This window comes from Gallinula chloropus (genome assembly GCF_964237585.1).
Source record: "Gallinula chloropus genome assembly, chromosome: 8".
Classification (NCBI taxonomy): domain Eukaryota; kingdom Metazoa; phylum Chordata; class Aves; order Gruiformes; family Rallidae; genus Gallinula; species Gallinula chloropus.
In genome coordinates this window covers 25,849,190-25,877,188 of record NC_140093.1, presented here as the reverse complement: position 1 = coordinate 25,877,188, position 27,999 = coordinate 25,849,190, and the positions used below count along the sequence as shown (strand labels likewise).

At 40.6% G+C, this 27,999-nt stretch overlaps 1 protein-coding gene across 1 annotated transcript in view; it reads left to right on the top strand.

Annotated features, from left to right (window-relative positions):
• The first annotated feature begins 541 nt into the window (after positions 1–541).
• CUL3 (cullin 3) overlaps positions 542–27,999 on the top strand; it is a 55,292-nt gene continuing 27,834 nt past the window's right edge. The window contains exons 1-3 of the mRNA XM_084267081.1: positions 542–1,023; positions 17,909–18,106; positions 25,120–25,233. Coding sequence (XP_084123207.1) covers positions 958–1,023; positions 17,909–18,106; positions 25,120–25,233 — 378 coding nt within the window. The 5' untranslated portion in view covers positions 542–957. The remainder of the gene's footprint in view (positions 1,024–17,908; positions 18,107–25,119; positions 25,234–27,999) is intronic.

Here is a 27,999-nt window from a genome sequence, read left to right as displayed (position 1 = left end):
CAACCCGCCGACTTCAAAGGGCGAGGAAGGCAAAAGGCTGGGGCTGCCCTCCCGCAGCAGCCGTGCAAGCTCAACACCGGGCGGCGGTCGTCCTCCTGGGGACGGGCCCAGGGTGGGCTGCAGCAGCAGCGCTCGGGCCGTGCCGATGGGTGCCAGGCTCGCCACACGACCCCGCACAGGCGCCACAGCCCGCGCTGTCACCCCCACGGCAGCGCTCGCCGGAGCCTTGGGGGGGCGGAACGCAGCCCCCTGCCCAGCCCCGGCCTCGCCGCCCCTGATTGGTCGCGCCTGGCTTCGCCCCGCCAACCAGTGCCTCTCTCTCCTCCCGCGCGCTTTCCCCGCCCTCCCCTCTCCGCCCGCCGCCACGGTCGGAGCTCGGGGCCGCTTGGCTCCGCCCGCAGGGGAGGGGTCGACCGGCCGGTCGCCTCGCGAGAGCGGCGAAAGCCTCGCGAGAGGGGTGAAATACCCCCCCTCCCTCCCCGCACTCACCCCCCGCAGGCGGCGCTCCGCCCCGCCGCCCTCCCGCCGCCGCTGCCGCCGCCCCCGCCCGCCCGCCGCGGCCGGATCTGTCTCTCGCTGGCTGGTGGCTGGGTAGTGGGAAGGGAGAGGAAGGGGAGGGGGGGGCGCTCGGCCCTGCGCACTGAGCGATGTTTGTCCGCCATCGCGGCGGAGGAGGAGGGTGAAGGAAACGCCGCCACCGGAGCGAGGGGCCTGCGCCGCCGTCTCGCCCCTCGCCGCCGCCTCCCCCTCCCCCCCCCGCTCGCTCCCCTCGGCTCGGCCCGGCCCGGCTTGGCTCGGTCCGGCCCTCCGCGCAGCCCCGGGGGCCGCAGCCCGGAGTGAAGGTCGCCAGCGGCCTCCCCCGCCCGGCCCCCGGCCCCGCTCCCGGGGTCTGCCGCCCCGCCGCTCGTCCCCCGGCGCCCCTCCGGACGGGAGGCGCCGCCGCCGCCGGGCCCGAAGATGTCGAACCTGAGCAAGGGGACGGGCAGCCGGAAGGACACCAAGATGCGGATCCGAGCCTTCCCTGTAAGTACCGGGCCTAGGCCTGCCTGAGCGGCCGCGCCAGGCCCCGGCCTCCGCCCGCCCTCAGGCCCCGCGGCCTCGACGTCCTGTCAAGCCCCACCGTGTGCCCGGGGCCGCGGGGCGGCGAGCCGGGCCGGCCCCGCGCAGAGGGCCCCTCTACCCTTGGAGGGGGCTGCGGGTGCGAGCGGTATGGGCTGAGCTGTCAGTCGGCCGACGGCCTCGGGCTCCCCCCGTGCGAGTGGCGGGGTGGGGGGAGCGTGCGGGAGCCTCTTCTCGGGGGAGCGGTGCTGCCTGCCGCGCGGCGAGTGGGAGGCGGAGGAACTGGTCCCCGCGATTATCGTCTCCCTCATCAGCCGAGGAGATCAATTATGAAAATCCACGTTCGGCATTGGGGGTGGGGGGTGTGTGTGGGGGGTGGTTTCTTTGTTTTCAAGGAAAAGGCCTCAAAGAAGGAGTCGAAGGTTAGACGCCTACATCAACAAAATTAGTTAACCCCGGAAGGGGGTGTGTGTGTTTATTTATGTCTTCGGGAGAGTTTCCTCTTGGTGAATTTATTTCTCTCTCCGTTCTGTAAAAGAGGCTGTAAGTCGTATGATTATAAGATTTAGGTGGCACAGTGCCAGTTGCTCAGAAGATGCTGCTATTAAACATCTAGGTACAGGTAACCCTCATGCATGTTCGGCAGAGCCCTGAGCATGCCATCCCTTTGAGTTGCAGAGAGGAATGAGCCAGATTATTAATTTATACTGCCATAAAGCTTGCTGTGTTTTGACAGTCAGTTCAATTAAAGCTTACAACAGAATTAACAACTACAGCACTATTAATGGCATTGAGGAATGAGAGAAATAGAGAAGCTTCAGCCTGCCAGAGGATGGCCAGGAAGCGTGTATGTGTTCACTGGTGCGTACGTTAAAAATAAGATACTTAGTTGAGTCACTGGCTCGTAGGGTTTAGCGTTAACTTTTTGATGCTACCTCTGATCCTAGCAGGCACTAGTGTAGAACTAATGCGCCTTGCCTTTATAGAGAAACTGGACATACCTGTTTATCTTATTTCGCTGGCAAGGAATATGTCAATATATTTGCTTCATCAAAACTCTTGCTGATGAAATTAGAGAATTCTTTATATTCTCAGCAGCTGGCATAATGGTAGTAGTTGGTTTTATACTGTTTTCCTCATGTTCTTTCCTCCACTTTTAATCATTGACAGTGGCATTTAGTGGTAAGTCAAAAGAAAAAGATGGGCTGTGAGGTTATGAATTTTAGCTGATGAAAGGTTTTTGATTCCCAAATTATGTTTATTTCTTTAAATAGCCTTTTCTAAAAATATCAGTTGTTAGGATGTGTTGATTATAGGAATAAAGGAGAAGATTTATGGCAGCGTGGCCAGGGCTTTACTAACAAGTAGTAGGAAAGCCTGTACAAATAAACCAGGACAAAACCATTGTGTATGTTTTATAACAAACTACACCAAATATATAGTAGTCTCTTAATTTGATGAACAGATTCATGTATTCTAACTGTGGATATGGGTCAGTCAACAAAGGCAGACTTAACAACAGGATAAACTTTTAACTTTAGTTTTCTGTGGCTTACTTTTTTCCACCACTTTTGTAAATAAGCATGTGAAATTAGTTTGGGGCATGAAGAATGCTTGTACGGAGCTCTACTCATACTTCAACACTGTCATCACTTTTTTGCCTTCTAAGTCTATGTTTGCTAGCACTGTTGTTCTTTTCTTGCTTAAAGAATGCCTAGGTTAAAAGTTAAAAACCCCATAAAGTGATCTTCTCACTAAAATAATTATAGTCATCGAGGCCTACAGATCTTACATGCTCAGTGACATCTGTTGACAGCTGTTTTTCAGGTGTTCCCTTCAATAGATTTTTCTGAGGCATCCTGTTGACTATCCTGTTGATAAACCATTTGTAGGAAAGCAGCGTGTATTTGGTTCAGACATTTGGTGGGCTTTCTCTATCATAATTGCAGAGGGCAACAGCCATAGTTCATGTAAGAATCTGAACACTGGTTAATTCTGTGGAGACTGAAGTGTTTGTGTAGCTTTGGTCCTGCGAATAGTGCCAGTGACTGCAGCGAGATTATTCATGTCAATGAGGTTGCGTTCGTGTGTGGGATAGAGTCTATATTTAGAAAGTGTACTATTTGTACTTCTGCTACTGATCTTCTCTCTTTTATCTCAGATTTGGTGGTTCTGCTCTTCAGCTCTGAATTAAGAGCGCTTCCAGAGGTGACTTTGTAGGCCGCCTGATTTGTTGTTTTATTGATCATCTTTCCTCATCAGGTTTAACTGTTTTTGATTAGTTCACTTCTTGCATAGATAGCTGTTTACTACATTAAACTAGAAGGAGCCAAATTGGAGAGATAAGGTCGCTGGACACTGCAGTGTTATGGTAGCTCCCTCCACGTAGTTTTTGTCCCTTTAGTATTTTAGTGTTTTCATAGTATTTTTTCGTATTTCTGTTATTGTTATGTTTTACAGTAGCTAAATGAATGGAGAAATAGTAATTTGCAAAATGCTACTGCTACTACAGAGTTTATTTTTTCTGCCTTACTAGAAAGTAAGGATAAATTGACCAAAACATTTGAAAACCCACCTGTGTTGTAGCCAGAGATCTTAATGTTTTGGAATTAGATTTATTCTAGATTCCTTCTTTATCATTTCTTGTAATTGGTGGCAGGTTATCTGTCATCCTAAGTGTCTGTTTCTATTTACTAGCTCCTGGTATGTGCTCCTGTTTGCTTTTTCTTACCTCAAGGGCAGTGACATTGAATACAAGACACACTGTTTTGTTGAAGTGAGTGTGGAGTAATCCAAAGTAGTTGAGGAAAATATGTTTCTATATATTTAGTCACTTTTTCTGTTCACAATAGAAAAAATGCATTTCTTAGTATAAAAACTAGTTCATTAAAACAAAGTTTCTTGCATTGTCTTGTTGGGCTTGATTTGAAGACAGTGTTTGCATCAGTAGTCCAACTAAGGACATGCTTGATTCAGACTTGAGCATTTTTTTAAAAGTCTAGAAAGAGTAATAGAAATATTTTTTTAATGAAAGCTTATTGTATATTCATTATACCAAACTGATGAGAGCTTGTGCAGTTAAGTAACTTTACGTACCACCATAGAAGACTTGCGTTGTGCTACTTTCAGTAACCTCTTACAGTACTTTTAACACATTCATAATATATAGCTGTGCTATATTTGTGTGAGGTGTCTCCAGATAGCATTCAGAGTAGTGCTGAAGCAGGAGATGGAATAGCTCGAGGGCTTTTGGGTGAGTGTAGGTTCTTTTTTTAAGCAATCTTTAAACCCTAGCATTTCAAGCTCACACACACTGCAACAAATAGGACTGTTGTGGTTGGACACTAAAAATGCAAAATAATTTGTGAAATGTGGAGTGATTGTCAGTGGTTTCAGTTGGATGTAGATTGTAAGTTTTGGGTGACTTTTTAATTATTTGGAGTGCACTAGTATTTTCACTGAGTACACAGCATGTGTGTTATGCAGAAACGCAGGTTTGATATTCCTGTAATACATGAATTTATCATACCTGTTTTGTAGAAGTGGTGGGGGTCATTTTCCTGCTGTCCCCAGTTTAAAGTATTCTCAAGGTCCCAGACTTGCTCTTGTTGCTTAACTCGCTGACAGCCAGTTACTAGCCAGGCTGTTACTGCTGGCTAAAGGATTACTTCAGAAGCTCTCAAACAAGCTTGCAGCAAATCTGATTTTAAGATGATTTAGTTTATCTGTGAAAAGTGGTGCCAAAGTATGCTGGATTTGCACTTAAAACTTTTGGAGGGAGATGTCTATAATGGAGTTTTACCATGTATAAATCCTGTTTCCTGCAAGTGTATCCAAACTGTCTTGCCATGACTCTAGCTTGTGGATATGTTGTGAGGGAGAAGTTGTTGTGCAAAGTAAAAAAAATGCACATTTCTTACAGAAATAAACAGTATGTAAGAATTGGGAAAGTGTTTTGGGAATTTTTAGAATTTATTCAAGTAATGTTAAACTGTGTTGAACGAACTCTTTTGCAAGAGCTCATTCTTCTCTCAATGGATTATGTCACTTGTCACCATAAAATCGGTTGGACAGATCTTTCTGAAAACCAGCATGACCCGATGTAGGTTGTTGGGTTTGATCTTTATAGATGGGGGGTCCAGCGCTTTTAATCATTTTCATTTCCTGCAGTGCTGTCTTTCCCCTTTAGAGCAAGGCTACAGAACAGTGTTTTGCCAGTTGTCACAACTATTCTGGTGGATCAGTATGATACGGTTACATTCTGGATTCTGGAAGGCGTTTAGAGAGATCCTATGTGCGCACCTGTGATAGAATGAGCCTTTTAAGTGTCTCTGTGTAAAGATACATACATGCTCCACTGAATAATTTTATATTAAACACTTGTGCCCAACAAAATTATTATTTTAGCTTGTGTAAAAAATGTAGCCAACCTTTTGTTTCTTTTAACCCCATTTATCAATTGATGTTACAGAACTTTTTGAGGAAAAAGTAAACTTAGAAGTAAATGACTTCAACTTTTCCATGAGAAAGCATTAAGCCTTATGTTTTCACTGCCTCTGTTCCTTTCTCCTCAGCTCTACCAGCCGCTCGTTTTAGGCTTTGTGTAGGCAGGCGGCTTTTTTCTTTTTCTCCAGGAGGGATGACTGCTTCTGTGGTTTGTTTTGAATCTTGGGGAATTGGTGATGCCAGTTGAGATGTGGCTTTGTTGAATTTATGCCTGTAATGCATAGACTTACCAATTCAAGAAGTTGATTTAAGTTTTGTTTTACTAGAGAACCTTACAGCAGGTAGGCCATAGAAAACATGTTAAACTGCAGTTAAATTGAAGTGTTTGTATTACGTGATACATGCGTTTCTGCTGCTTTGGTTTATGCCCCTTAGAGCATGCGTGCCACACTGATAAGTGAATGGAGAGGCATGGAGGATGGGTGAGGATAGAGTTGGAGGACAATTTAGCTCAGGCTTTTCCAGCTCTGATGAAAATAATGTAAATCCACAGAGTGCAAGACCACATAATTCACTTCATGGTTTCTGTGGTCGTCTTTGAGAATCTTGAATGCTTTATATTCTAAAACATATTTATAAGAGCATCTTAGCTATTAAGCCATATAGTATGCACAGTAGCAGTAAACTACTGTTCATATTAACACTTTGGTAGCTTTGAAACCTAGAAATAAACCAAAAACCAAAACCACTATCTTTTTCAAAGAAAAAAGGTATTGTTTTGGTGTAAATTACAGAAAAATGCAGACATACTTACTGTTTACTGACCAGTTAATCTTATGAAGGCCTTCCAGTTTTCATAGAAGAAAAATGTTAACAAAATGCTGGGAGCAGACTGAATGCCCTAACACTGCATTTAGGAGTTCTAATTCTGTGGTAGACTGACAATACTTGTAGGTTGGTTGGTTTTTTGTCACGCTATACATATAATCTTTGTTGTGGTCTAACCAAATCTCGTTAGAATTCCTGAGTTCTGCTGATGTTGAGGGTTCACTTGCAAATTTTCTTGGTTTTCCTTGTTAGCTGGGTCTTAAGTCCTGAGCAATCATCATTCCAGTTGGTCTGAGTTTTGAGTAGCTCAAAGTGGCAGTGGAAGAAGGACTACTGTTCCTGGGTCTCTTCTGAGTTTGATGTTTGCTTGATTTTTGTGCTAGAGTATGAAGTAACACCACTAGCATTCTGTTAAAGTTTTTATGCTGGCTAATTCGGTCTGAGTTTTTTTCAAGTGTCTTGGTGGGTTTCTCCACCCCCTCATTCTTGTGTTGTACAGTAGTGCATTATTCAACAGGAATTACTATTTTTCCCTGTGAGTGGTAGGTAAAAGGGCTTTTTAAGAGTTGGTATAAAACTGATCAAGTGGTTTTGGTGTTCTACATGAAGAGTCATAATAATAGTAAGTAGCATAATTTTTTATTTTCTTTTTCTAGAAGAACTGTTACGGGTTTTTTGAAATGTTTCCTTTTGTAATAGTTTCTGGGTGGGTGTACAAGGCATAAGTGGCAACATTTCTCAGTATTTCAAGTATGTATTCAGAAGTCTTTGGGTTTTATCAGTTGGACAGGTAGTCGTGCATACGCTTTTATGCACTCATGTGCCATGTCTGGTAATCTCCCTGCATTTGGTGAAACCATTTTGTGATAGACTGGAGCAAATTTTCTTAAGTTGGTTGGTTTGAGTCCATTCATAAAATGCACAGTGGCTCTGTACAGGCCAAAATAGGTTCTTGACCTTGTGCATATAATCACTGGATGTTATCTTCGGTTTCTAGTAGCTGTACAGGTGGAAAACCAACTCTTGAGAGGTGAGCTCTTGTTTCTCATTCCGAGCCAGTTCTTGTGGAAGCAAGAAGTAGGAAATACCATAGAGAACTCTTGCATGACCCAGTATAGTTTTTATCACATGGTTGGTTTTATTTTTCAGAAGTGCAGTTAAAACCAGTAGAAATTTTAAGTTGCTAATGACTCTTTTGTGGAGGTACAAGTACTGGCGTATCAGCAGACAAAAATACTGTTAGATGAGTTAACACAATAACTTCCATATCAACATCTTTAAACACTGTGTCTTAGGGAATGAAAAAAGTGCTTTTAATACTGAAGTACCACAAGAAGCTCAAACATGGAATAAGCATTTACATTGGGATGGTGCTTGCTGTGGACTTGCCTAGATTATTTAATTAGTTGTGCATAAAATTAGTGTTTGAGGGCTGAAACTGTCTTTGCTGATGGTTTACGTAAGGTGAATAGTATGCAAGATGTACACAGAGAACTTGCTTTATTTGCTCATGGTTATGCATGAGGTGCATCTGTGGAAATGCCAATTTTTTGTTTAATACTAATGAGAATAAACATAAATGAAGATAAATTATAAATGTGAATGGTGTAAAATTGGACTGGATTATATAATCAAAAATTCATAATGTTCATTTCTTATACTGCATGTAGTCTGAGTACTGGTTCTGTTTCTTTTTGTATGTGAAGAATCTTCATTGAAAAATTTGTTTTACTTTCATACTGGTTTTGTTTCTAAAGCATTAGTGGCATCTGAGTGGACTTATTTTTTGATGTTATATACATGAATATGATTTCCATCTGTAGCTCTGGATTTGTTTTTCTTTTATACTTGTTTCAGTGTTAGTCTTGCTCTTCCAGGCACTGCTGATTTGTGCTTTAAATCATGCTGTATGCACTATATGGTGCAAGAATCCCCTTGAGAGAGGTTATTGTCACCATGCAGTGGTATTGATTACCTGTAAATGTGTAAGTGATTTATTAAGTGTATCTTCCTTCCTGTCCCTGAGGTAAACTGGGAAAAAATAATTTCTTTTCTTGGCCTCTGCCTACCATAAATTTGTATCTTACGTTTACTGTAAAAGTTCTCCAGCTGTTATCATAGCATCATTGGTGAGGAGGAGTGGTCATCAAGTCCCAAAAGCCCCCTCTTCACCATTCATCCCCCTTGAATTGTCATTGTTTTGAAATGGCTTCAGGAAATACTTATACAGGAAACCTGTGTCAATCGGTGTGTATTTCCCAGATTTTTCCTCTTTAAATAGTGTTGATTTTTGAGCAGTTGTAGAATATTGAACTACTTTTAAGTTAATTGACAAACCCCAGAAATGATTCTTGTGGGATTTGCATTGAAGTTGAGTGGGCAATGAACAGGCCATTTGTGGTTCAGGGAAGCTTTCTGAACCCAGGTCATCGAGGCTGGGAAGTTAATGAACTAATGGATTTTTTCACTTGGGGAGATGATACCCCTGAGGAGACTTGGTGCCTTCCACAGAAGATATGGATGTGCAGAGTGGCATTGCTCTTTCCCCAGCGCTTCTTAACTGCAGTTGAGGCATTCAGTATCTCAGTTTAGCCTTAAAGTCATTGTAGTGTTAATATTATCCATAAGTCATCGACATAGAAGACTTAAAAAAACCCCAACCAAACGAAACCATGATTTTCTCTAATTAATTAATGCTGTTTATTTCTACTTTATAATGTTGTGACAATGGTCTTAAAACTAATAGAAGTGTGATCACATACTGAAGTTTTAACTATGGTTAAAACCAAAGCAAAGTATTTTAGCTGGTTTAGAGCTAGGAGTGATGCGAGTAGCAGGCTGGGGTGTAGGAGTGCTGCTGCTGCAGACAGTGTCTGTTGTGGCAGTTTGAAGACAGCCTGCTGCACATTACCTGGAACGTTGCAGTCCTGCACCTGGGGTTTTTTAAGGAGATGAAGAAAGTCAGGGGCCTAAATCCCGTTGAAATTTGAGAGTTCCAGCAGTTTTTAATCTTTACTTAGTCATATATAAAGTAAGTCTTGTTAGGTTATAGGTAAGCAACTAACTTTGCTTTGGGCTCCTGAGTCTTGGTAAATTGGAAGTAATTTTGGTGGAGGATGAATGAGCCACCTTCATTCTACTGCAGCATGAGAGCCTATACACAGCCAACTATCCTGTGTAAGCTGCTTGGTGGAAACTTGCAGTCTAACTTACTTTGTGGTAACTGCTCATAGTTACATAGTCCTCAGATTTTGGGAAGCATGTCCTTGGCCGTTACAAGATTTTCTTGTAGCGGAATGTGAAATGACTGGGATGAAATGTTTGGTTCTGGCCTTTGTAAGTGGGGAAAGGCATGGCCAGTAGTTCACAAAACTCTGTGCCACAGTTATGGCTGTCTGTCACTTCACCTTTGGCAAGAGCCTGTTTGCCAGCTCTGGGCACACAGCTGAACTCTGGAAGTGTAGAACTCCCAGGCTTTCCCCGTGCATTCTAGACCTCCAGGATCCCACTAACAGATGAGGGATGATTCACTCCCAGAAATTCATCTCCTCATTCCATTTCTGCAGCTCTAATTAGGTTCAAATATTTTCTTTTAACACCAACTTTGTTTAGTATAGAAACCTTAAAGCTATTGTATTTCTTTCAGGAACATATTTCCTGCTGTTATACAAGCCCTTCAGAATTTTTTTTTCCACAACTTCAATTTGAAGAACCTTATCCTAAGATTTTTTTTACTTCTGAAGTGCGTCAAGAGGACTCTGAACTTATTAGTCTTCAAAATATTGATACTCATTTGGGCAGGAGAGAGGAAATAGGCAGATATTTGGTGTCAAAGCTTTATATCTATTCCTCTGTTTCATTCAGAATGGATCTTTTTAAGTTAAGCAATCTTGACCTGATATACTCCCCCCACACACCTCCCCCCACCCAGGTGTTACTTGCACCATAAGTAATCCCTACAGCTACTGAAATAAGTCAAAAATGTATTTCATGTCTGAAAATGCTTCTGGTACCTTGCAAAGTTAAACATGAAAGATCAGACTTTTAAAATTCTCAACTTAGATACAGATTTCAACTCTAACAGTTTCCAGATTAGTAAAAGAAGTTTCAGAAGTGTAGACAGTTCTTCCTTACTGTTGTCAGGTTGAAGTGTTCTTAGGAAATAAGTAGTTTCATTATAGGTGTTTTGTAATCCTCCTCCATTTTCAGTCACTACAGTAATGAGTGCTGTAGAAATGTCATTGGATGTTTTTTAAAGAACATTGGTTAATAATACAGGCAATGTCGCTATTTTGGCTGTATAAGCACTTCCATTCTGTAGCAGTGACAACTATCTTTTGAACTAGAACTTCCTATTTTTAGCCTCTTACCAACTCCGTTCTTCTAGAAGCTTGAACAAAGCCAGTTCATTGTTATATTTTAAATAAAAGTTTTTTTAAAAACAAGTTTCATAACCTTATGGCAGGTAGGCAGAAGCTTGCACTGTGGCAGGTGGAGATTGACTCATTTACATATAATGCAGTTTGGTATTTTAAAAGGCATTTATATTTGTCTGCAGATGCTGGCGGGGGGGGAAGTACCTTAAAAACTTAGATTTCTGTATTTTTAATTAAACATTATTCTGCTATCCTCTTTGGGCAAAGTGTGTAATTCTAGGATAAAGTCCCTAGTGTAATTAGTAGCACATTTGAAAGCTTCTATTGAAAAGAGGTTAATTTTGGTCTGTTGTCTTTATTTTTTTCCCCAGTATCCAGCCTTGCTGGAAGATAACATCCTTCAGTCCTTGCTGACTAAGGCATACATGTATTTCAAGGGGTTTGGGTCTTGTGGAAAATAAGTAGTAAGACCAGATGAGTGTATAAAAGGCACAGTTAAGCCTTGTATAAGTGATCTTAGATACAGTATTTAATGACTTTGATGATTGCATGTTGTTATTTAACTTCCTGATGTAGTTAGACAGTATATTACAGTTCGTGGACTATCCTAAATGGACTTGCAGGAGAGGAAGATGATGTCTTGTCTCTGGACTCAAACATTTCATGTAAGAGGTTGCATCTCCTGTAGAAAAACTGAAAGAATTGGAAATTAGAGAGTCTGTGGTATTAGAGCAGTGAATACACATAGTCCTTGTTTTGAGCTAAATAGGTGCTGTTACATACTGCACTTGTGCTATGTACTGCTGACTAAAATAGATTGTCTTTTACAGCTGGAATATGCTGGGAAACCATTTTATGAAAGACTATTGACCTTGGTATTTTATGTATATAAAGCATTCTTATGGTTGCTCATTAGTATTAATAATTAGTATGAGTTAGTGTTAGGAAAGTGTATTAAGGTCTGTAAATGGAAAGATGTCTGTGTAACTTTTTGGTTTATATTGTCTCCAGTTTTTTTAAGAAATGAAAGAAAGTCTTAGATTGTTTTGCCTCCTGTTTGTTCAGTAACTGATGGCTGCTCAAATTTACACAGTTCATAGTCACGGTTGAGATGAAACAAGTGTTTGGGAGGAGTTGGTTTTTCTCATTTTTCCCCTCTTCTCCAGGTTATTTTCTTCTACAGATTTGCAAGACTTAAGTTGAGGGAGAGACATTTGGGAAAAATGAGGAAATTGTATTAAAAAGAAGTTGAAATCTAGAGTAACTGAGGTATTTTGGCAGTTAGGGTTGGTCTCATTCTTCTGAATTGGCTCCTAAAATATGAGAGAGAAATGAGTCTCTGATCTTTCTTAAAATGTGTTGAGTCTCCTAAACATGTCAAAACTATTGCTGCAGTGTGACATTTTCTGTTAAAGACTCGTTTTAAACTTTCCATATCAAGTGTCAGATTGCTATTGAGAGGTGAAACTCCTCTCAGGTCTACCTATAATGCAAACAGATGTTACCTTCGGAGAGGAGGAAATCCTGGGCTTTAGGTTTACTAGAGAAGGACCTTCTTGGAGGCAATTAGTTTGCTGTGAAGCTTATCAAAACCAACCCATCATACCCCTTCCTCTTCAGCCCCTGTCCCTTACACCCCCCCTCCTCCCCCCCTCAAAGCAGCACTTTTGTGAGGAGACTGGAAGTGCTCTGAGACAGTGCTTTGGAGGTAGACCAAATATGTCAGTCACTATGCATGAGGTACAACTCCATCTTTTAAGGAACAATCACCTTTTAATCTATTTACCTCTTCTGCTCTGTGCTGGCAGAACAGCTTTCCCTTGCTGCAGAACCCATTTAAGCAAAGTGGAGAAGCGAAGGATTTGGCCTAAAATCCTGCACCTCTTGGGTGTTTTAGTTGGCAAAGAGGATTCCCTTATGTGACTTAATTGTGTGTTCTGCTTGCTTCTGCTGAGTAAAGCCTGACAGAGCTGGGAAGGGGAGGTGGATATTGTGATTTCTGCATTGCTGCTACTGACTGAGGATTTTCCAGGAGCTCTGCCTGTTCTGTAGAGGCCAAAGCCTTTTTAGGGTCAGACTAGGACTGATTTTTCTCTTGGCCTTTTCTGAGCCTGGCTCGGAGCATGGTTCAGGCCATGAATATTCCTGGCAGGAGGAATCTGGAGAAGTTTAATGTAGAGATTGCCCACCCAAACAAGAGTAAGGCTTGAGTGCTGAGGGAATGAGTAATGAACAAAACAGAGATATTACAAATGGTGTCAATATTTAATGTTGTAAATGATAACTGGTAGATGCCATAAACTGTAGGCATAGATTTACTACCACCACGTACACCCTCTGAGGGAGTATAATGGTGTAGTAGGCATTTCCTGACACTCCTAGGAGATGTGGATAATACTGAATTATCTCTAGTTGTTACAGGTCACCTAGGAGCAAAAGCCTAATTATTAGGACCAGTTTTGGTAGCCTATTGCTGTGACTTCCCTGTGACTCCTTCAGCAGATGGCCACACTAGTAGCCCAGATGAAGGAGAACAGCAGTGGGTCAAGGTGCCCCTTAGTTTCTTCATGCTCCTTCTCTTAGTTTCTTTTTTATGTTTTTTTGGTGTGTAACCATCAGCCTGTTCAGATAGCACTTGAGAAATGTTGTGTCTGGTTATTTCAGCTGTTCAGAGATCCCATGTTTTTATCTCTGTGTGTGTGTGTGCTAGGGAGTTGTTTGCTTCTTGATGCACTGATGTTTCTTATGCAATGAGGTGTAGCCACCGTATTCTCTTCCAGATATGCTCATTGCTATATAGTAACGAAAACTTAAATTGAGAAGTGTGAATGTTGAGCTCTCCATTTGTCATTCATAGGGGTACACTCTACCCACTCTGTAGGGGAAGAATATGTAGTTTCATATCTTCATTGCCATTTTTCAGAGCTATTCTTGGAGCAAAAGCTAGACAATAAATCTCTGTCATTGTAAATTCTTGTCTTTTAAATTAACACTGTTGGAAGCATTTATAAAAATTCAAGTAACAATTAGGTTCTGAGGCAGGGAATGTGCTGCTCTTGCCCTTTTCTGGATAACCTCATCCAAGCTTCATCCAGAATGAAGGATCTGGACTAAGGATGCTGAGTTATTGTGTAACAGACTATTTAATGTCTTCTTGATGAATGGCCTGTCTTGAAATGGAAGTGACGACCTAGTTTTGACAGACGCCCTTGCCTCTTGGACTGTGGGTCAGGACCCCTGTGGTTGCTGTTTTAGATGACAGCAGTCAGCCCCTGCTTGTTTTGTCTGCTGAGGGATAGCAAATGAAGGAGTGAGAACAGGCTGCAATTACAAGGTGCAAATGTTTATTCACAGAGCTGTTAATTAACTTTAATTGTTATCTTCCTTCAAGGTAGAGAGCATAAACACTTGCATTCTGTAATTTCAGTGGGTTCTCACTCCAGTGCTCAGGGGTCTTAGAATATCACTAAGAATGGACCCTCCACAAGCCACAAGCTCTCTAGGCAACATGTACCAGTGCTTGGTCATTCTCACAGTGTTAAAAATAACAGCTTTCCTGAGGTTCAGTGGGAATCTCCTGTGTTTCAGCTTGTGCCACTGCTCCTGTCACAGAACCCCACAGAAGAGAGTCTGGGTCCCCCTTCTGTGCACCCTCCTGTTAGGCATTTCTACACATTGATTTGATCCCCCCTGCCCATAGCTTCTTTAAGCTAAACAGATCTGACTCAGCCTTTCCTGAAATGTGAGTTGCTCCAGTCAGTTATCTTAGTGGCTCTTCAGTGTACTCTCTCTGGTATGCCCATGTCTCTCATGTACTAGGGCTGGACACAGTACTCCACTGTCTTCCCAGTGCCAAGTTAGAGCCCTTGACCTGCTGGCAAACCTTGTCCAAGTGCAGCCCAGGTTATCATTGATCTTTGCCTCAAGGACTCAGTGGCTTGTCATCAACTTGATGTCCACCAAAAGCCCTGGCTACTTTCCTGACAAGCTGCTTTGCAGCCAGTTAGCTCCAGCATGGGTTAATGCATGGGGTTGTTCCTCCCCAGAGACAGGATGCTGCACTTCTCTTTCAACTACATGTCTAGAAGGAAGATGATAACATTCTCTCTGAAGTTATATGTTAGTACCAAAACTACTGGAGTTTAGCTCTTTGCCCTTTTGATGTACAGAATGCTGATAAAGTTATGGAGTAGATAGAGGTGGTGTCTGTAGAGTTTGCTTCTAGGAGGGAGACACAGAGAAGTATATTCAGAACTGTTACTCCCTTTACCTCTGTGTGTTGTGCTCTCCAGGTGATGATGGCAATAGATTGCTGATAGCGATTGTTCATTTGGTCTTGGAAACTTTACTAGGGTATACACACGTTGTTAAAGAAATGATCCTGCACCGTGGTAGTACTGTAGAATAAAGGACCTTTGGAGTCCTTTGCAGGATGCCTTTTTTTTTTAAACTATTGTGCTGTCATGTACACTGATCTTTTGGTCTAATTTCCTCAAGATGTACTTCTGCTGCACTTTGAGTTCAGATGTTTGTGTTCAAGTTGCATCTTTGAATCATTAGCATTTGGGCAGCGGTTTGTGGAAGTTTTCCAACTTGTGGCTTCTTATAAACAGCTATCTCTCTTGCCAATAACAAACTTGATCTCTCTCCCAGTCCCCAAGAAAGGTAATGTTCAGATAAACTGGAGTACATGAACACATTTCCTCTCTTTGGACACTGGCTTCTTACTATCTATCTGGGTGTAAACACTACAAAAATTACTGGGTCTTACGGAAGCTTTTCTGAACCTGGGTGTTGAGTGGTTTTATTTCAGTTTATTTTGGGGGGTTGAGGGTTGGTTTTTTTTCCAAAGCAGAAGCAGTAATCTAGTTTCTGCTTAAATCTGCAAGAATAAAAGGCACAAGCAAGGCAACTGTATTACAATTGTGGAGTTTGCTTTTAAAATATTAGAAGAAAGCTGGAAATGAACATTGAAAAACATTTTGGCTTGGATCCTGTATTTGTATCTGTGGAAATGGATCTCTTACGGGCTTTGTTGACAGGGATCTAGGGAGTTGCATAAATCTTCCCTGTTGAGTCAAACTGTGGGATTAGGATCATAGTTCTCTAACAGTGCTTTTAGAGAAGCTTTTGCACAGAATTGTGAAAGATGCCAAAATGTAGTAGTATCACAAACTTACAGCTTAGTTGCTTGGGTTTGTTTAAATCTGTGTACAGGCTAGAGTTAAGGAAAGGGGGTGAGAAGAGATGAAACTGAGTTAAATAGTCTAAGGGTAGATGTAATCATTGCAATTATTAATTAACTTTGAGGATAGTGATACAGGATGACCTGTTCAAAAGCTAAACAACTTTTCAGCAGTGGAAGGAATTTTTTTGCTAAAGCCTTGCTGCAGTGATTTACTGTGGAGTTATTGAAAGTATTAGGAGTCTTTGCTTTGTTAGAAAACGCTGCTGCAAACAAGCTGGCTATGCTAGATCTTTTTCTGAAGACAGTGCTCTTCTAATTTCATGTCCTACAACTTCAGCAAACCTGTTCCCACAAAACCTCACAGATGATAATCTAAAGTCAGTCAGTAGCAAATTAGGAAGTTGCACTGAGAAACAAGAGTCCTTTATGCTTAATATTAAAAGGTAATAATTTCATAATACTATTTCAAATATTTCTGTAGATTTGTCCCATTGAAATGTGTACTCCTGAAAATTACCTTTTATGGATCTTTCCTGTGCTTTCAGAGCAGCTGACTGTGTGTCAATTGTTAAGTGGCAGAAAGGGTGTTCATGCCTGTATGCAGTGAGTCTGGAGCAAATAATGGTACAATCTTTCCTTTTTTTTTTGAGCATATGGATTAAGAGAAGGATAGTTAAACAGTCCACCTATAGCTTTTTCTTGCACAGGTCTGAATTATTAGATGTACTCCTTACCTATAGCACCAAGACAGAAACAGCAAGGCTGTAATAATCCAGCTCTTAGTTTCAAGGCTGCTTTGACAGTAGACACAGGATGTGTTTTTTTTTCTCTGCACTAGTTTTGGGAATAATGTATTTTCTCCTCTTCAGCCTTTTTCTTTAGTTGTAAAGTGTTAGATAAGTTGTTTGGTTTTTTTTCTTTTTAATAAACTAAATCAAACTTAATGAAACATTGCATTTTAAATTTGGTTCAGTGAAAAAGTGGGATGCATTTTTTGGTTGGATGATGAAGCTTGTTTAAATCATAAACTTTAAGCAACTGACATCTGATATTTTGTTGCTGTGCTTGTTTGCTGTCCCAGATACTGCATTATCTATAAACAGTCATATTTTGAAGCACCTTTGCATTGGTAAACTACAGTTGTAAACTGATTGCACAGACAGAAGCTGGTTTGCTGATACATGGAAACTATTTCTTATAAGAGTTTCTCACAAATTTTTTTTTCTTTATTGCTGTACTTTTTATTTGGTTGTTTACTGAATAAACAAGTTGGTTGTAGTGCATGAATAACAGATCAAGTGGTTGCATGTTCTGCTTACTACTAGATGCATATCCTGTAGCAAGTTATTTAACTATGTTTGTGCCATGGAAATAGGTTCAATACAGAAGTTAATGGTGGGGTTTTTTCAGCATCACCTGGAAGTATTTAAATTGTAGGTGCAATATTATAGGCATGTAACTTTTTGTCCATGAGTGCATTGCTGTAAATACCTAGTTGGCTCAGTCAGAGGGCTGTTTGTTAACTGTGTCAGCCATCATTATCTTTTATTGTACAAGTTGATCTGGAGTCTGGTTAAGCAGATCAGTGTTGCAGTGTGATTTATGGTGTGCCAGGTAGCATGTTAAATGAAAGATTCCACATGTTAAGAGGAGAGTTAAGTGAGTATCATTGTTAATGCTGTGAAGGGAGTGTAGGGAAGACTCCACAATTACCTGCTTTCCCACCTACACAGGCTGCGGAGTCATGTTTGTGGATTTGCAGCTCTGAAGGACAAAAGCTTTAAACTTCTACAAGTGATAATTTTCATAACTATTTCGTGAAATCCCCACTAGTTTCATAAGTGCTGTTTTTCCTCTGATAAAGTTTGAGAAAACCTTACAGTAATGGAATTGGCAAAATGTGGCAGAAGTAATTACTGCTCCTGGAGTTACAACTTCTAAAGATAGCTTTCTTGATTGTAAGCAGTAATGCATTGTTGATTGTTTTTTTTCTGTTTGGATTATTTTACAGATGACTATGGATGAGAAATACGTGAACAGCATTTGGGATCTTCTAAAAAATGCTATCCAAGAGATCCAACGTAAGAACAATAGTGGCCTCAGTTTTGAGGAGCTATATAGGAATGCATATACAATGGTGTTGCATAAGCATGGTGAAAAGCTCTACACTGGACTAAGAGAAGTGGTCACTGAGCATTTAATAAACAAGGTATGTCATTTTATGGATGAAAATTGCAATGTCTTATATGAAATAATTCTGAATATTTATTTAAATGACAAAAAAATCTGACTTATGTAGCCTTGCACTGACATTTCATTGCTACTGTCAAATGTTAGCTTGGAGCTAACATCAAGCTTAAATGATGGTATTATAGGTACTGTTTGTTATAAGTTACTGATGCAGAGGGGACCATAGGAAGTATTTGAAAGTGTGTAGCAGAAAACAGCTGTAGCTGAAGTTAACTGTTGAGAGCTGGGAATCTTAAAAAAGGTGTGTGGCCTTTTAGTGGCATTTTGAGTTTCTCAGAACAAATTTTGGTTTGTTTTGCAGTCGGGTGTTTTGTATGTGGAACAAAACAAATACCAATCTAAGAACCTGTTTGTTATGCACTAATGAACTAATTCACAAGTTAATGAGTGAGTTATGCTAGGATTATACTATTTAAAGAGGCAATAGGCAATGTACAAAACCACCAGCTCAACAACAACAGAAGTCCTGAGTAGTCGGCATTCTGTCATCTCAGGCTTTTCAAAACCATGTAATTCAGTCAGAATGAGATGCAGAAACTTCTTGTTTCTGAAGATACATGGTCAGAGAAAAAGAGCTCATCACATTTCATGTTAAATCCTGGAGCCACCTCATTGGTCTTTGTGAGGAACATCTAGGGTTTATTAGTAATTGAAAAAGAAGTTTAAGCCCTCTTTTCCTAAATCCAGATAATATTTAGCAGTAATAGGATCATAAGTCTAGGGAAGAGCCTTACTCCTTGCAGTAAATCCATGGCTGCCTACTTTGGAAGAGACACATGCCTGGTTGATCCCATGATCCCATACACTGGTGGAAGGTCCAGATGGAATATCAAGACTTTTTTTTCTCTTGTTATTACAACATTTGAAAAGGAAAGTCATACACCATGGTGTGTCTTAGATAATTTGGGCTGAATTACAGAGAGTGGATGGGAGTTTCACATCTAACGCATAATTCTTGGGGAGTATTTGTTGGAGTTCTAGCTGGAGTTACTGCTGTAGCAGTGTGGTGTTTCTTTTTGAAAACCTTGGTTCCCAAAGGTGTAGTCCAGACAAATGTAGTGTGAAACACCTTTGAATATGAGGCCCTTTTACTATTTGCAGAACGGGAAACATCCTTTATGAAGTGGCTAAGTAATTGATGGCTCTATATTATATTTGTTGCACATCTGTGACTCTCAAATCCTTCTGTTTTCATAATCTGTGCGTTTATAATCTGTGCTTATTCATATAAAATGTGCCAAATAGCTGAGGCTTCTTGTGTCTTGCATATGCTTGTGTTTTGCAGTCTATACTGAATAATAATCATGACACTGAACTCTTATTCTTCCTAGGCTTTGGTATATCCTGGTTTAATTTGAGGAAAGCTTCTTATCTTTGTTCCTAGCTATTCTGCATATTAAAAATGATCCATATGCAAAATTAATTATTCTGGAGTGCTGATTGTGGCAAACTGGCAAAAGAGCAGAAGATGCTGTGAATTTGTACTGTCCCTGCACTGGCTGAGTGGGTTGCACAGGTACCAGTGTAGAGAAGTGTTTTTCTGACACTTAATGAATGCTGTTGTATCTGATGCTTAAAAAGCCCCAATCTTCTCTAATTATGTAGCATTCTGATCTTTAACATGAATAATCAAATTATATCTGAGTGTAGGTAACATGAAAGTAGATGACCAAAAGGGTTTTTTAAATAAAAGGGCCAGGTACTGAGTTTTAGTAGTTAAATGCTGTAAAGTCAATAAGGCTAAATTATTCAGATGTCCAATGATGCAATCCAATAAATTAAATAATCCCAGGACAAGGGTTTGTTTTTTTTAAAAAGGCAAATATGAAATCTGTCAAAGAGTTCTGAACTGTAAAGAATTCTTCTGTAGGCTCAAAGCTGCTACTTGTCCTTTTGGGTGGCTTCCTTAAGGATTCTATATCAAGGCAGTTACAGATGGAAGAATGGAAAAAATGGTGCATTGCTTATTAAAAATAAGATCAGTTCTCTAATGGTCTCATCTTATCATGCCATTAATACTTGCTCTAAGATAAAAAGTTTTTCTTTAACCTCACACCTCATGTAATAGAAATTTTAGATGAAACTTGCATTTTCAGTGTCTCTTTCCAGGAGCATTTATTGTTAAATGTTAAGTAGCTAATTAACAGTCGATACAAGTTTTGTAGAGAATCAGTCAGTGGTGGATGCTAGAGTTCAGAAGGGGGTGATTTTCACAACTGAAATGTTGGTCATGAAATCTGTTAACATTTATCAAAACAAAAGTATGCAGAAACAAACAGATCTTTAGTAAAGGACTACGCTCAGTTCAGGGGGAGCTGCTGAGGACCCAAACCCAAACTTTGAATTGCTTGAGTCCTTGAAACAGAATTGCCATCTGCTGTTTAACTCTACTCTATCTTTCTGTAAAAATGTTACATTCCTGTAGTGTTCCAGTCACAGTGGTTAATAGAAGAATAAGAATAGATGAAGAGACTAGGTTCAGATGCTTTTACAGATAGTTTTCAAGTTTGGTGTGGCACAGTTAAGAGCTGTATTGATGTTTTATGCTTATTTAATTGCTAGTAAACTTGTGCACGCTCAACATTTTTTATTAGAAACACTTGAAAGAAGAAAGTTATTTAACTTCTCAACAAGAAATGATAATACAGTGTGCTGTCTTTAGAGCCTTTATTGTAAGTCAAATGGTATGTGCAAACATGATCAATACAAAATACAAGCACGAAAGCAAGTTGCTATAAAGCATGCTTGGCTTTGAATTTGCATACCCTAGTGTGGTGTAGCTGTGGTCACCAGGTTCTGGCTGCTTGCTGAAGGCAGTAGCAAGCAGGGAGCATATTCTACATCGTTAATAGTAGTCAGCTCTCACACTACCATGTTTTTGCTACAGGGCAAGGACATCCTGAAACTTGTCTTTTCCTGTGTATTGACACAATTATTAAAGTATAGCACATGTAGGATTGAATTTAAAAATACCATTGAATTAAAAAGTATTGAAGTCTTTCATCTTAATTCAAGCTTTTGATTCCTGTGCATCTGGCACTTCATTGATTTCTCCCTTTCTTGTCCTTAGGCAATCTTGTAGCTTGACGTGGATGCTCTTACCTCACACTTCTCAAGCCTAGCCTGTTACTTCCTCACACAAATGTTGTGAAAGGGGTTTTTAAAAACTAAAACAAAGCTTAGTTTACAGCTCTCTAAACCTTTTGATGATAAGCAACATCATTTGTGTTAGAATAGTATCTTGAGGCTAAAAAGTTTGCAGGAAAGTGTTTTTACAGTTCCTTTCACTTTTATGAAACTTCATCATGAAACTTAAGCCCATGACATGCAACTTACCCTATACATCCTATAAGTTATGTGCAAGGGGGAGACACTAGAGCATTACTGAAGAGGAGGAGGTACTTGGGATATTCCCGTTTCCTGTAAGATTCCTCAATCTTTCCAAACATTTGTTAACTGTCTGTTGCTGGCATGCCTTATGACATGGCTGTCTGCTGATAGATACAACTGATGGAGTTTGGTGGTGACAGTGCATACATTTTCAGGCTAACAACAAAGACAGGCAAGCAAGAAGGCCTTTAGTAAGGGTGTCACAGAGCTGGTCGTTCTGGCAGTGTTAAGTACAGAAGGAATAGTGTGGGGAGCTGCTGCAGAAGGTGTGGGGTGAAGGAAGCATGTCTAAGCTGGGACTTAAAAGGTATGTTTAGGGTCCTTGGCAAGCTTTGAAATTTGCTATTGTGGTGTTGCAGAGGGAGGGGGAGAGACTGAGGCTAGGAATCTCCTACAGGGATTTGAAATTATTTCCGTAACATCTATGAAATAGGGAGGAATGAGGAATTGTGTAGGAGAGATATTAATTGGTGAGTGTTAGGGTGTACTGTAAGCCTGACTGACAACCTGTGAAGTGTTACCTGCCTTTATCTTTCCTTAATGATGTGTTAAGATGATCTTGTGCAAGTTGGCAATTATATGGGGGACAAAAGGATGTGAGGGAATTGCCGGAAAGTAAATGCAGTTTAGAAACATGAATGTTCTTCAGTGTTCTTTTTCTTTCAGCAAAAGTATAACAGCTGCAGGCGTGAACAGACACTTTTGATTAAGTCACAGTTAACCTATTAACTTAGTTGGAACTCTAAGATGTTAGAGTATTATCTTTTGGGCTATGTAGTATAGAGTTTCTTCATCTTCTATAGAAGTCTAATTTTTGCCATCTTCAGGCCTTAGTTCAGAAGGGGCTGTTCTATACTGTTGTTCCCTGCAAAAGGTTCTGGCTGTCCCTACAGTAGTGAAATTACATAATTGAACTATTTGTGCTGCTGTGTCAGGCCAGGCACTGTATAAATACTAGGCCATAAGTCTGCTTTGTGTATAGTTAATAGAGTTATTTAAAGGTATTGAAAGCTTCTGCCAGCAAACTCTTCTTAAAAGACTGGTGGGGGGAGGGTGCTATATTCCTTAAGAGCTATACCCAGTAAAAAAATACTTGAATTGCATATTTCATCCTTGCAAATATAAGACGACCTGATGTAGATTACAAAGCTACAGATCTATTTTTGAGACTGTATATGGACAGTCCTATTTACGCTGGGTATGCCTGTCAATTTACTGCATAACTGTGAAGATTCTCATAGAAATCTGTATAAGCTCAGCTATTTAAAAGTAATATTCTGCTGGTAAAAGTCTTCTAAAGGTTTTGGAAGAGCAACAGCTGTGTCTGAAGTACGTCATTCTCTATAGGAGAGTGTGGATATCCAGATTTTTTTTTTTACTCTAAGTCATTTATTCTGCCAAGGCAGTTTGACTCTGACTTTGCATCACTGTGCATTATAGTAGTTTTCCTGTAATACTGTTGTATTAATGGCCCATACAAGGAATGTATTTAATGGCTATTAATTAAGACAGCTGTTGTAAGCAATAATTTGGTTGGCTTTTGTAGCAACTAAAAGAATGGCTTCCCCAACCTGTCTGCAGCTTAAAATAAATCTAGGAGAATGTCATTGAGAAGTTTCACAGAGACTATTAGAGTAGCTTTGTATGGCACCCATTCCGGGATTTAACACAAGTCCAGAAAGGCACATGACATAGGATACTGAGCAGAGGTGGCACAGATCTGAGCATTCCTGTGTCTGCTTGGAAGCAAGTCATTGCTACCTGGTGGGAAACCTCTTTTGCTACCAGTTGGTATGTGACCCGTGCTAGCTGGTGTATTGGGTTTATTGTGATGGATGTGTGCAATTATAAGGGCACGCTGTCTCTGTGTTGATAAAAAAATACACACATAAAAACTCCTTTGATTCTTGAGGAGTTCTGTGATGGTCCCACACATCTTGGGTAAAATTATAAATCCTTACCCTGGTTGTCTGTGCTTGTAAACTAATTGTGTTTCTAGTTTTGCTTTGGTAAATGTTACCGTTGTGAGTGATGTGCCAAATAATGTTTCCAGTGTTTTCCCATATTGACTGAAGTAGTGAAAGCAGCCATGTCATGTTGGCTTCCTTTGTTCTGGGAAGTTCTGTTTGTAAGCATGGCTGTTGGATCTTTCAATGCATATCTGCACTTCAGCTAAAAAATACATACATTGGATGAGAACAGGGCACATATTTGGAAGACCAAAGGGTGAATGATGATCACTATCAGAAGGAGCAAGGCAGACGAGCGTGCAGGTCGTGACTTAAAACCACACAGTGTATTTTCCAGAAGCAATGAGGAGAGGCCTTGCTTAGGTCTGGGGAGTGGGTGTTTGAAGATTTCAGACAACCCACAGGCACACCTCTATTACCTAGATTCAGTACCAAGGTGAACATGGTGAGGGGAAGTGTCCACAGCTTCTTGTGAGGAAACCATTGTGTTGGTATGACCTGCCCTGCCGTGCTTCTCATCAGCTCACCTGAGCTTGGGGAGTGTATGTAGTAGCGTGGCAGACTGACTGCTTTGTCACACTGGTTTTGCATAAGAACTTGATAAAATTTAAATGACAGAATGAAGTCTGTCAGGTGGTTGCAGCTGGTGTTGATGCAGCTTTGACTGCTTGCTACGTGTGTCTTGTTTTCCTCTGAATTCTCTGTGCTGAAATTTATGCTATTGCACTAGTATAAATGCAAGTCCATAAATGTAAAAATACTTCTGTTCTTTACAGTGGAGGGCAAAATGTATTCTGCATGTTATGTCAAAAGCCAATTCACACATTTCATTAACTTGAACAATATTTTTTACATTCCCTCAGGTTTCTCTTTGCTCAAGCTCTTAATTCCTGCAACTGTAGTATATGCTAACTGCATGAAAAACAAAAAATCAAAATATGAAACTGCATGTTCTGTTTTACTAGTAGGATTTGGTAGTGTCAAAAAGAAGTAAAGCCAAAGTTGATGGGACAAATGAATCAACTAGCAAATACATTCCTAAAAACAATGACGACTTTCTTTGGTTCTCTGGAGTCTTGGTGGTAGTTATGGACTTAGTGTAAGAGTGGTCTTTACCAAGTGCTTGTTTCCTTTTAGACCTGTTGTTGTCTGTAACTTTATGCTATCTCAGCATGTCTTTTTAAATGTCTGGAAGGCAAATTTTCAATCTGTATTTGTTCCTGTTTGTAATGTTTACAGGTCCTACTCAATATTCTGGAATTACTTGTGATATTAAAGTTAACATTAATTGAAACACTGTAGCATAGGAAATTAAATCTTTAAGGAGCTGTACAAAATACTTCTAATATTTGAGATTTCAGGTATTCCTTTGAAATTTCATATCCATGTTTATTTTGTTCCTCTTGTCTTTAGCCTGAGTTTTATTACTTGTTTGAAGTTTTAATTTTCCACAAAAATGAAATACATGTTAGGGATAGTCAGCACCCAGGAAAAGAATGAACTGTTTTGGTAATATTTAAGTTCATAGAGGAGCAAGACTTCTCCTGTGAAGCAAAGCTTGTTAAGAATTAAATAATGCAGGAGAAACTGACAATCTATTTTTCATCTTCAGGTGCGAGAAGATGTGTTAAATTCCTTGAACAACAACTTTCTTCAAACACTAAACCAAGCATGGAATGATCATCAAACTGCGATGGTGATGATTAGAGACATTCTGATGTATATGGTGGGTATTCTGCTTTTTCCCAGGTTTCATGTGATGCAGTAAATTGGTTTTTGACAAATGTAAAGAAATGAGCTGCAGGAGTAAAGCAAAGGCATGCTTACCAGTCTCCTCTCAAGACCCTTGTTTTGAATTCCCTGTGTGCATGCAAGACTATTATGTGTGTGTGAGAAATTATAATTGGATTCTACTTTCAGGTTATTTCTGTATCACTTGAAAAAAAGCATCTGAAAAATGGTTAAATCTTGCAGTTCTTAAATTGAACTAATCAGACCTACTCTGGCAGGTTATAGATGATATTTGTGTGGTTTAGTTCAGGTGGTGGTTTCTTGCTTTGGAAAGCATGGGGGTTTAAAGTCTCCTCAGACTTCCAATATAACTGCTGTTCTTTAAGCGTAGGGATCTAAAGAGGGTAACTCTGTTTAAGTCTGTGTCCTTAAATGTTTAATTCTAATTGAATGTTTCCCTGCTTGTATAGCACTTTGGTACAAGATTAAGCAGTGTACATAGATGAGAATGTGATCTTGGGTTGCATGACTGTCATTTTAAAAGGAAGAAAAGCATTCCTTACCTGATAGCTAATGGAAAAGGCCTTTTTTGAAGAGGGGAAACCTTACATTTTTGTGTCTGGATTGTGTTATGCTTCCAGTAGTCGGTATATGTGTAAATTCCCAGCATGGTGAGCATGCTCTGAGGGTGTGAGGCAGTGTGGTTTTGCACAGCTCCTAGCCAAAGGCTTTAACTTTGGAAGGAAAAGCTGTGGATGTGTTGAGGCACTGTGGGGTTTCAGTGTGAAATCTTTATTTTTTCCTGAAACATACAGAAGATACTTCTTTATGCAGTATTAGGCAGTGAAAGACAGGTAATGGTAATGGTAATGCTTTCTTTTTTTCATTTTCCCAAAAAGATGATTAACTGTGATTGTACTCTATCTGCTGAACAGCTGAAGTTAAGATCTTTAACAGCTACTAGGCAAGATCTCACACAATGAAATGGGACCTTTTTGCTTTAGCTGTGAAAAAAATCCTACTTTGTTAATAAACTACTAAAAGATAAAAAATAATGGAGTAATTACTGTAGCCACATTTTTTTAAATGGATTTACTGTCATTTGTGTAGTGGGTTTTGTGTGGTTAGGTGTTTTGGGGTTTGTTGGGTTGTTTGTGTGGGGTTTTTTTGTGGGATTGGTTTTTTGTTGTTGTTGTTGTTGTTGTGAAAGACCACAAAAAGATCGAGGGCTGGGAAGAATGCCTTCAGTGACAATGCCAAAAGGAAGATTGAGAGATTATTTTGAAGATATACTGTCTTTGCTATAAGAAATCCTGGAATCTCTTATCTGTTTGTGAATGACAAATACAAATCAGTTGCAGCTAGCTGCATCTGGGCAAATTCAAGAACAGTTAAAAGAATAATCTACCAAAGTTTGTGCTGAGTTTTCAGAAACGTTCGAAGCTGGAATCCAGAGCTCTCTAAGGGAGTAGCTGTTGTGCTTTAGCCAAGTATTATGTATTATTTCCACACAGCAGGTGCTGGATGCACCAAGGTGGTGTTCCCCAAGGCTCAGTATTGGGGCTGGTTCTCTTTATCAGTGATCTGGATGAGGGATCATATGCACCTTCAGTCAGTTTGCAGATAACACCAGATTGTGTGTGAGTGATCTGCTGGATGGTAGGAAGGCTCTACAGAGGGATCTGGACAGGCTGGGTGATAGGCCAAGGGCAACTGTATGAGGATTAAGAAGGCCAAGTACTGGGTCCTGCACCTGGGTCACAACAACCTGGTGCAGTGCTGCAGGCTTGGGAAGGAGTGACTGGAAAGTTGCCTGGCAGAGGAGGACCTGGGGGTGTTGGTCAACAGCCGGCTGAATAGGAGCCAACAGTGTGCCCAGGTGGCCAAGGCAGCCAACAGCATCCAGGCTTGTATCAGAAATTGGGCACCAGGACTAGGGAAGTGATTGTCCTCAGCGCTGATGAGGCTGCATCTGGAATACTGTGTTCAGTTTTAAGCCCCTCACCACAAGACAGATGTGGAGGTGCTGGAGTGTGTCCAAAGAGAAATAGTGAAGCTGATGAAGGGTCTAGACCACAAGTCTGATGAGGAGTGGCTGGAGGAATGGGGTTTGTTCAGCCTGGAGAAGGGGAGTCTGTATTGCTCTCTACAACTACCTGAAAGGAGGTTGTAGCAAGGTGGGTGTTGGTCTTTTTTTTTCACAAGTAGCAAGCAATAGGACAAGAGGAAATGGCCTCAAGTTGCACCAGGGGAGGTTTAGTTTGGATATTAGGAAAAAACTTCATCGCTTGAATTATCCATCTGGTTGAGTCATTGTGCCTGGAGGGTATATATGTGGTGCTTAGGGACATGGTTTAGTGATGGACTTGGCAGTGCTGGGTTTACAGGTGGACTTGGTGATCTTAAAGGTCTTTTCCAGCCTAAATAATTCTGATGAATCTAAGATACATAGGTGGTCAGAGCAGAGAATGCAGTGTTACTGCTGCTCTTGAGTAAGTCTGTGATTCTTCCAACAGTGTCAGAGAAAGCTGGCTTGTCAGCTATTCCTGCTTTAGTGTGTTGGCCAGTATTTTGAGGACCAAGAAGTCCCCTCGTTGTGGAAGGGTTATGTGCTTAGGGCTTTTGAGAGATAAGTCATTTCTGAAGTATTTTTTGTGCTCTGGAGAGCAATGCCTTGACTTCTGTTTGAAGCTTGTGAGTGCTGTTAGAACAGCCAGCCAGTTGTGTCTCTTCCACCAGAACTCCAGAAGATGAAGACCTG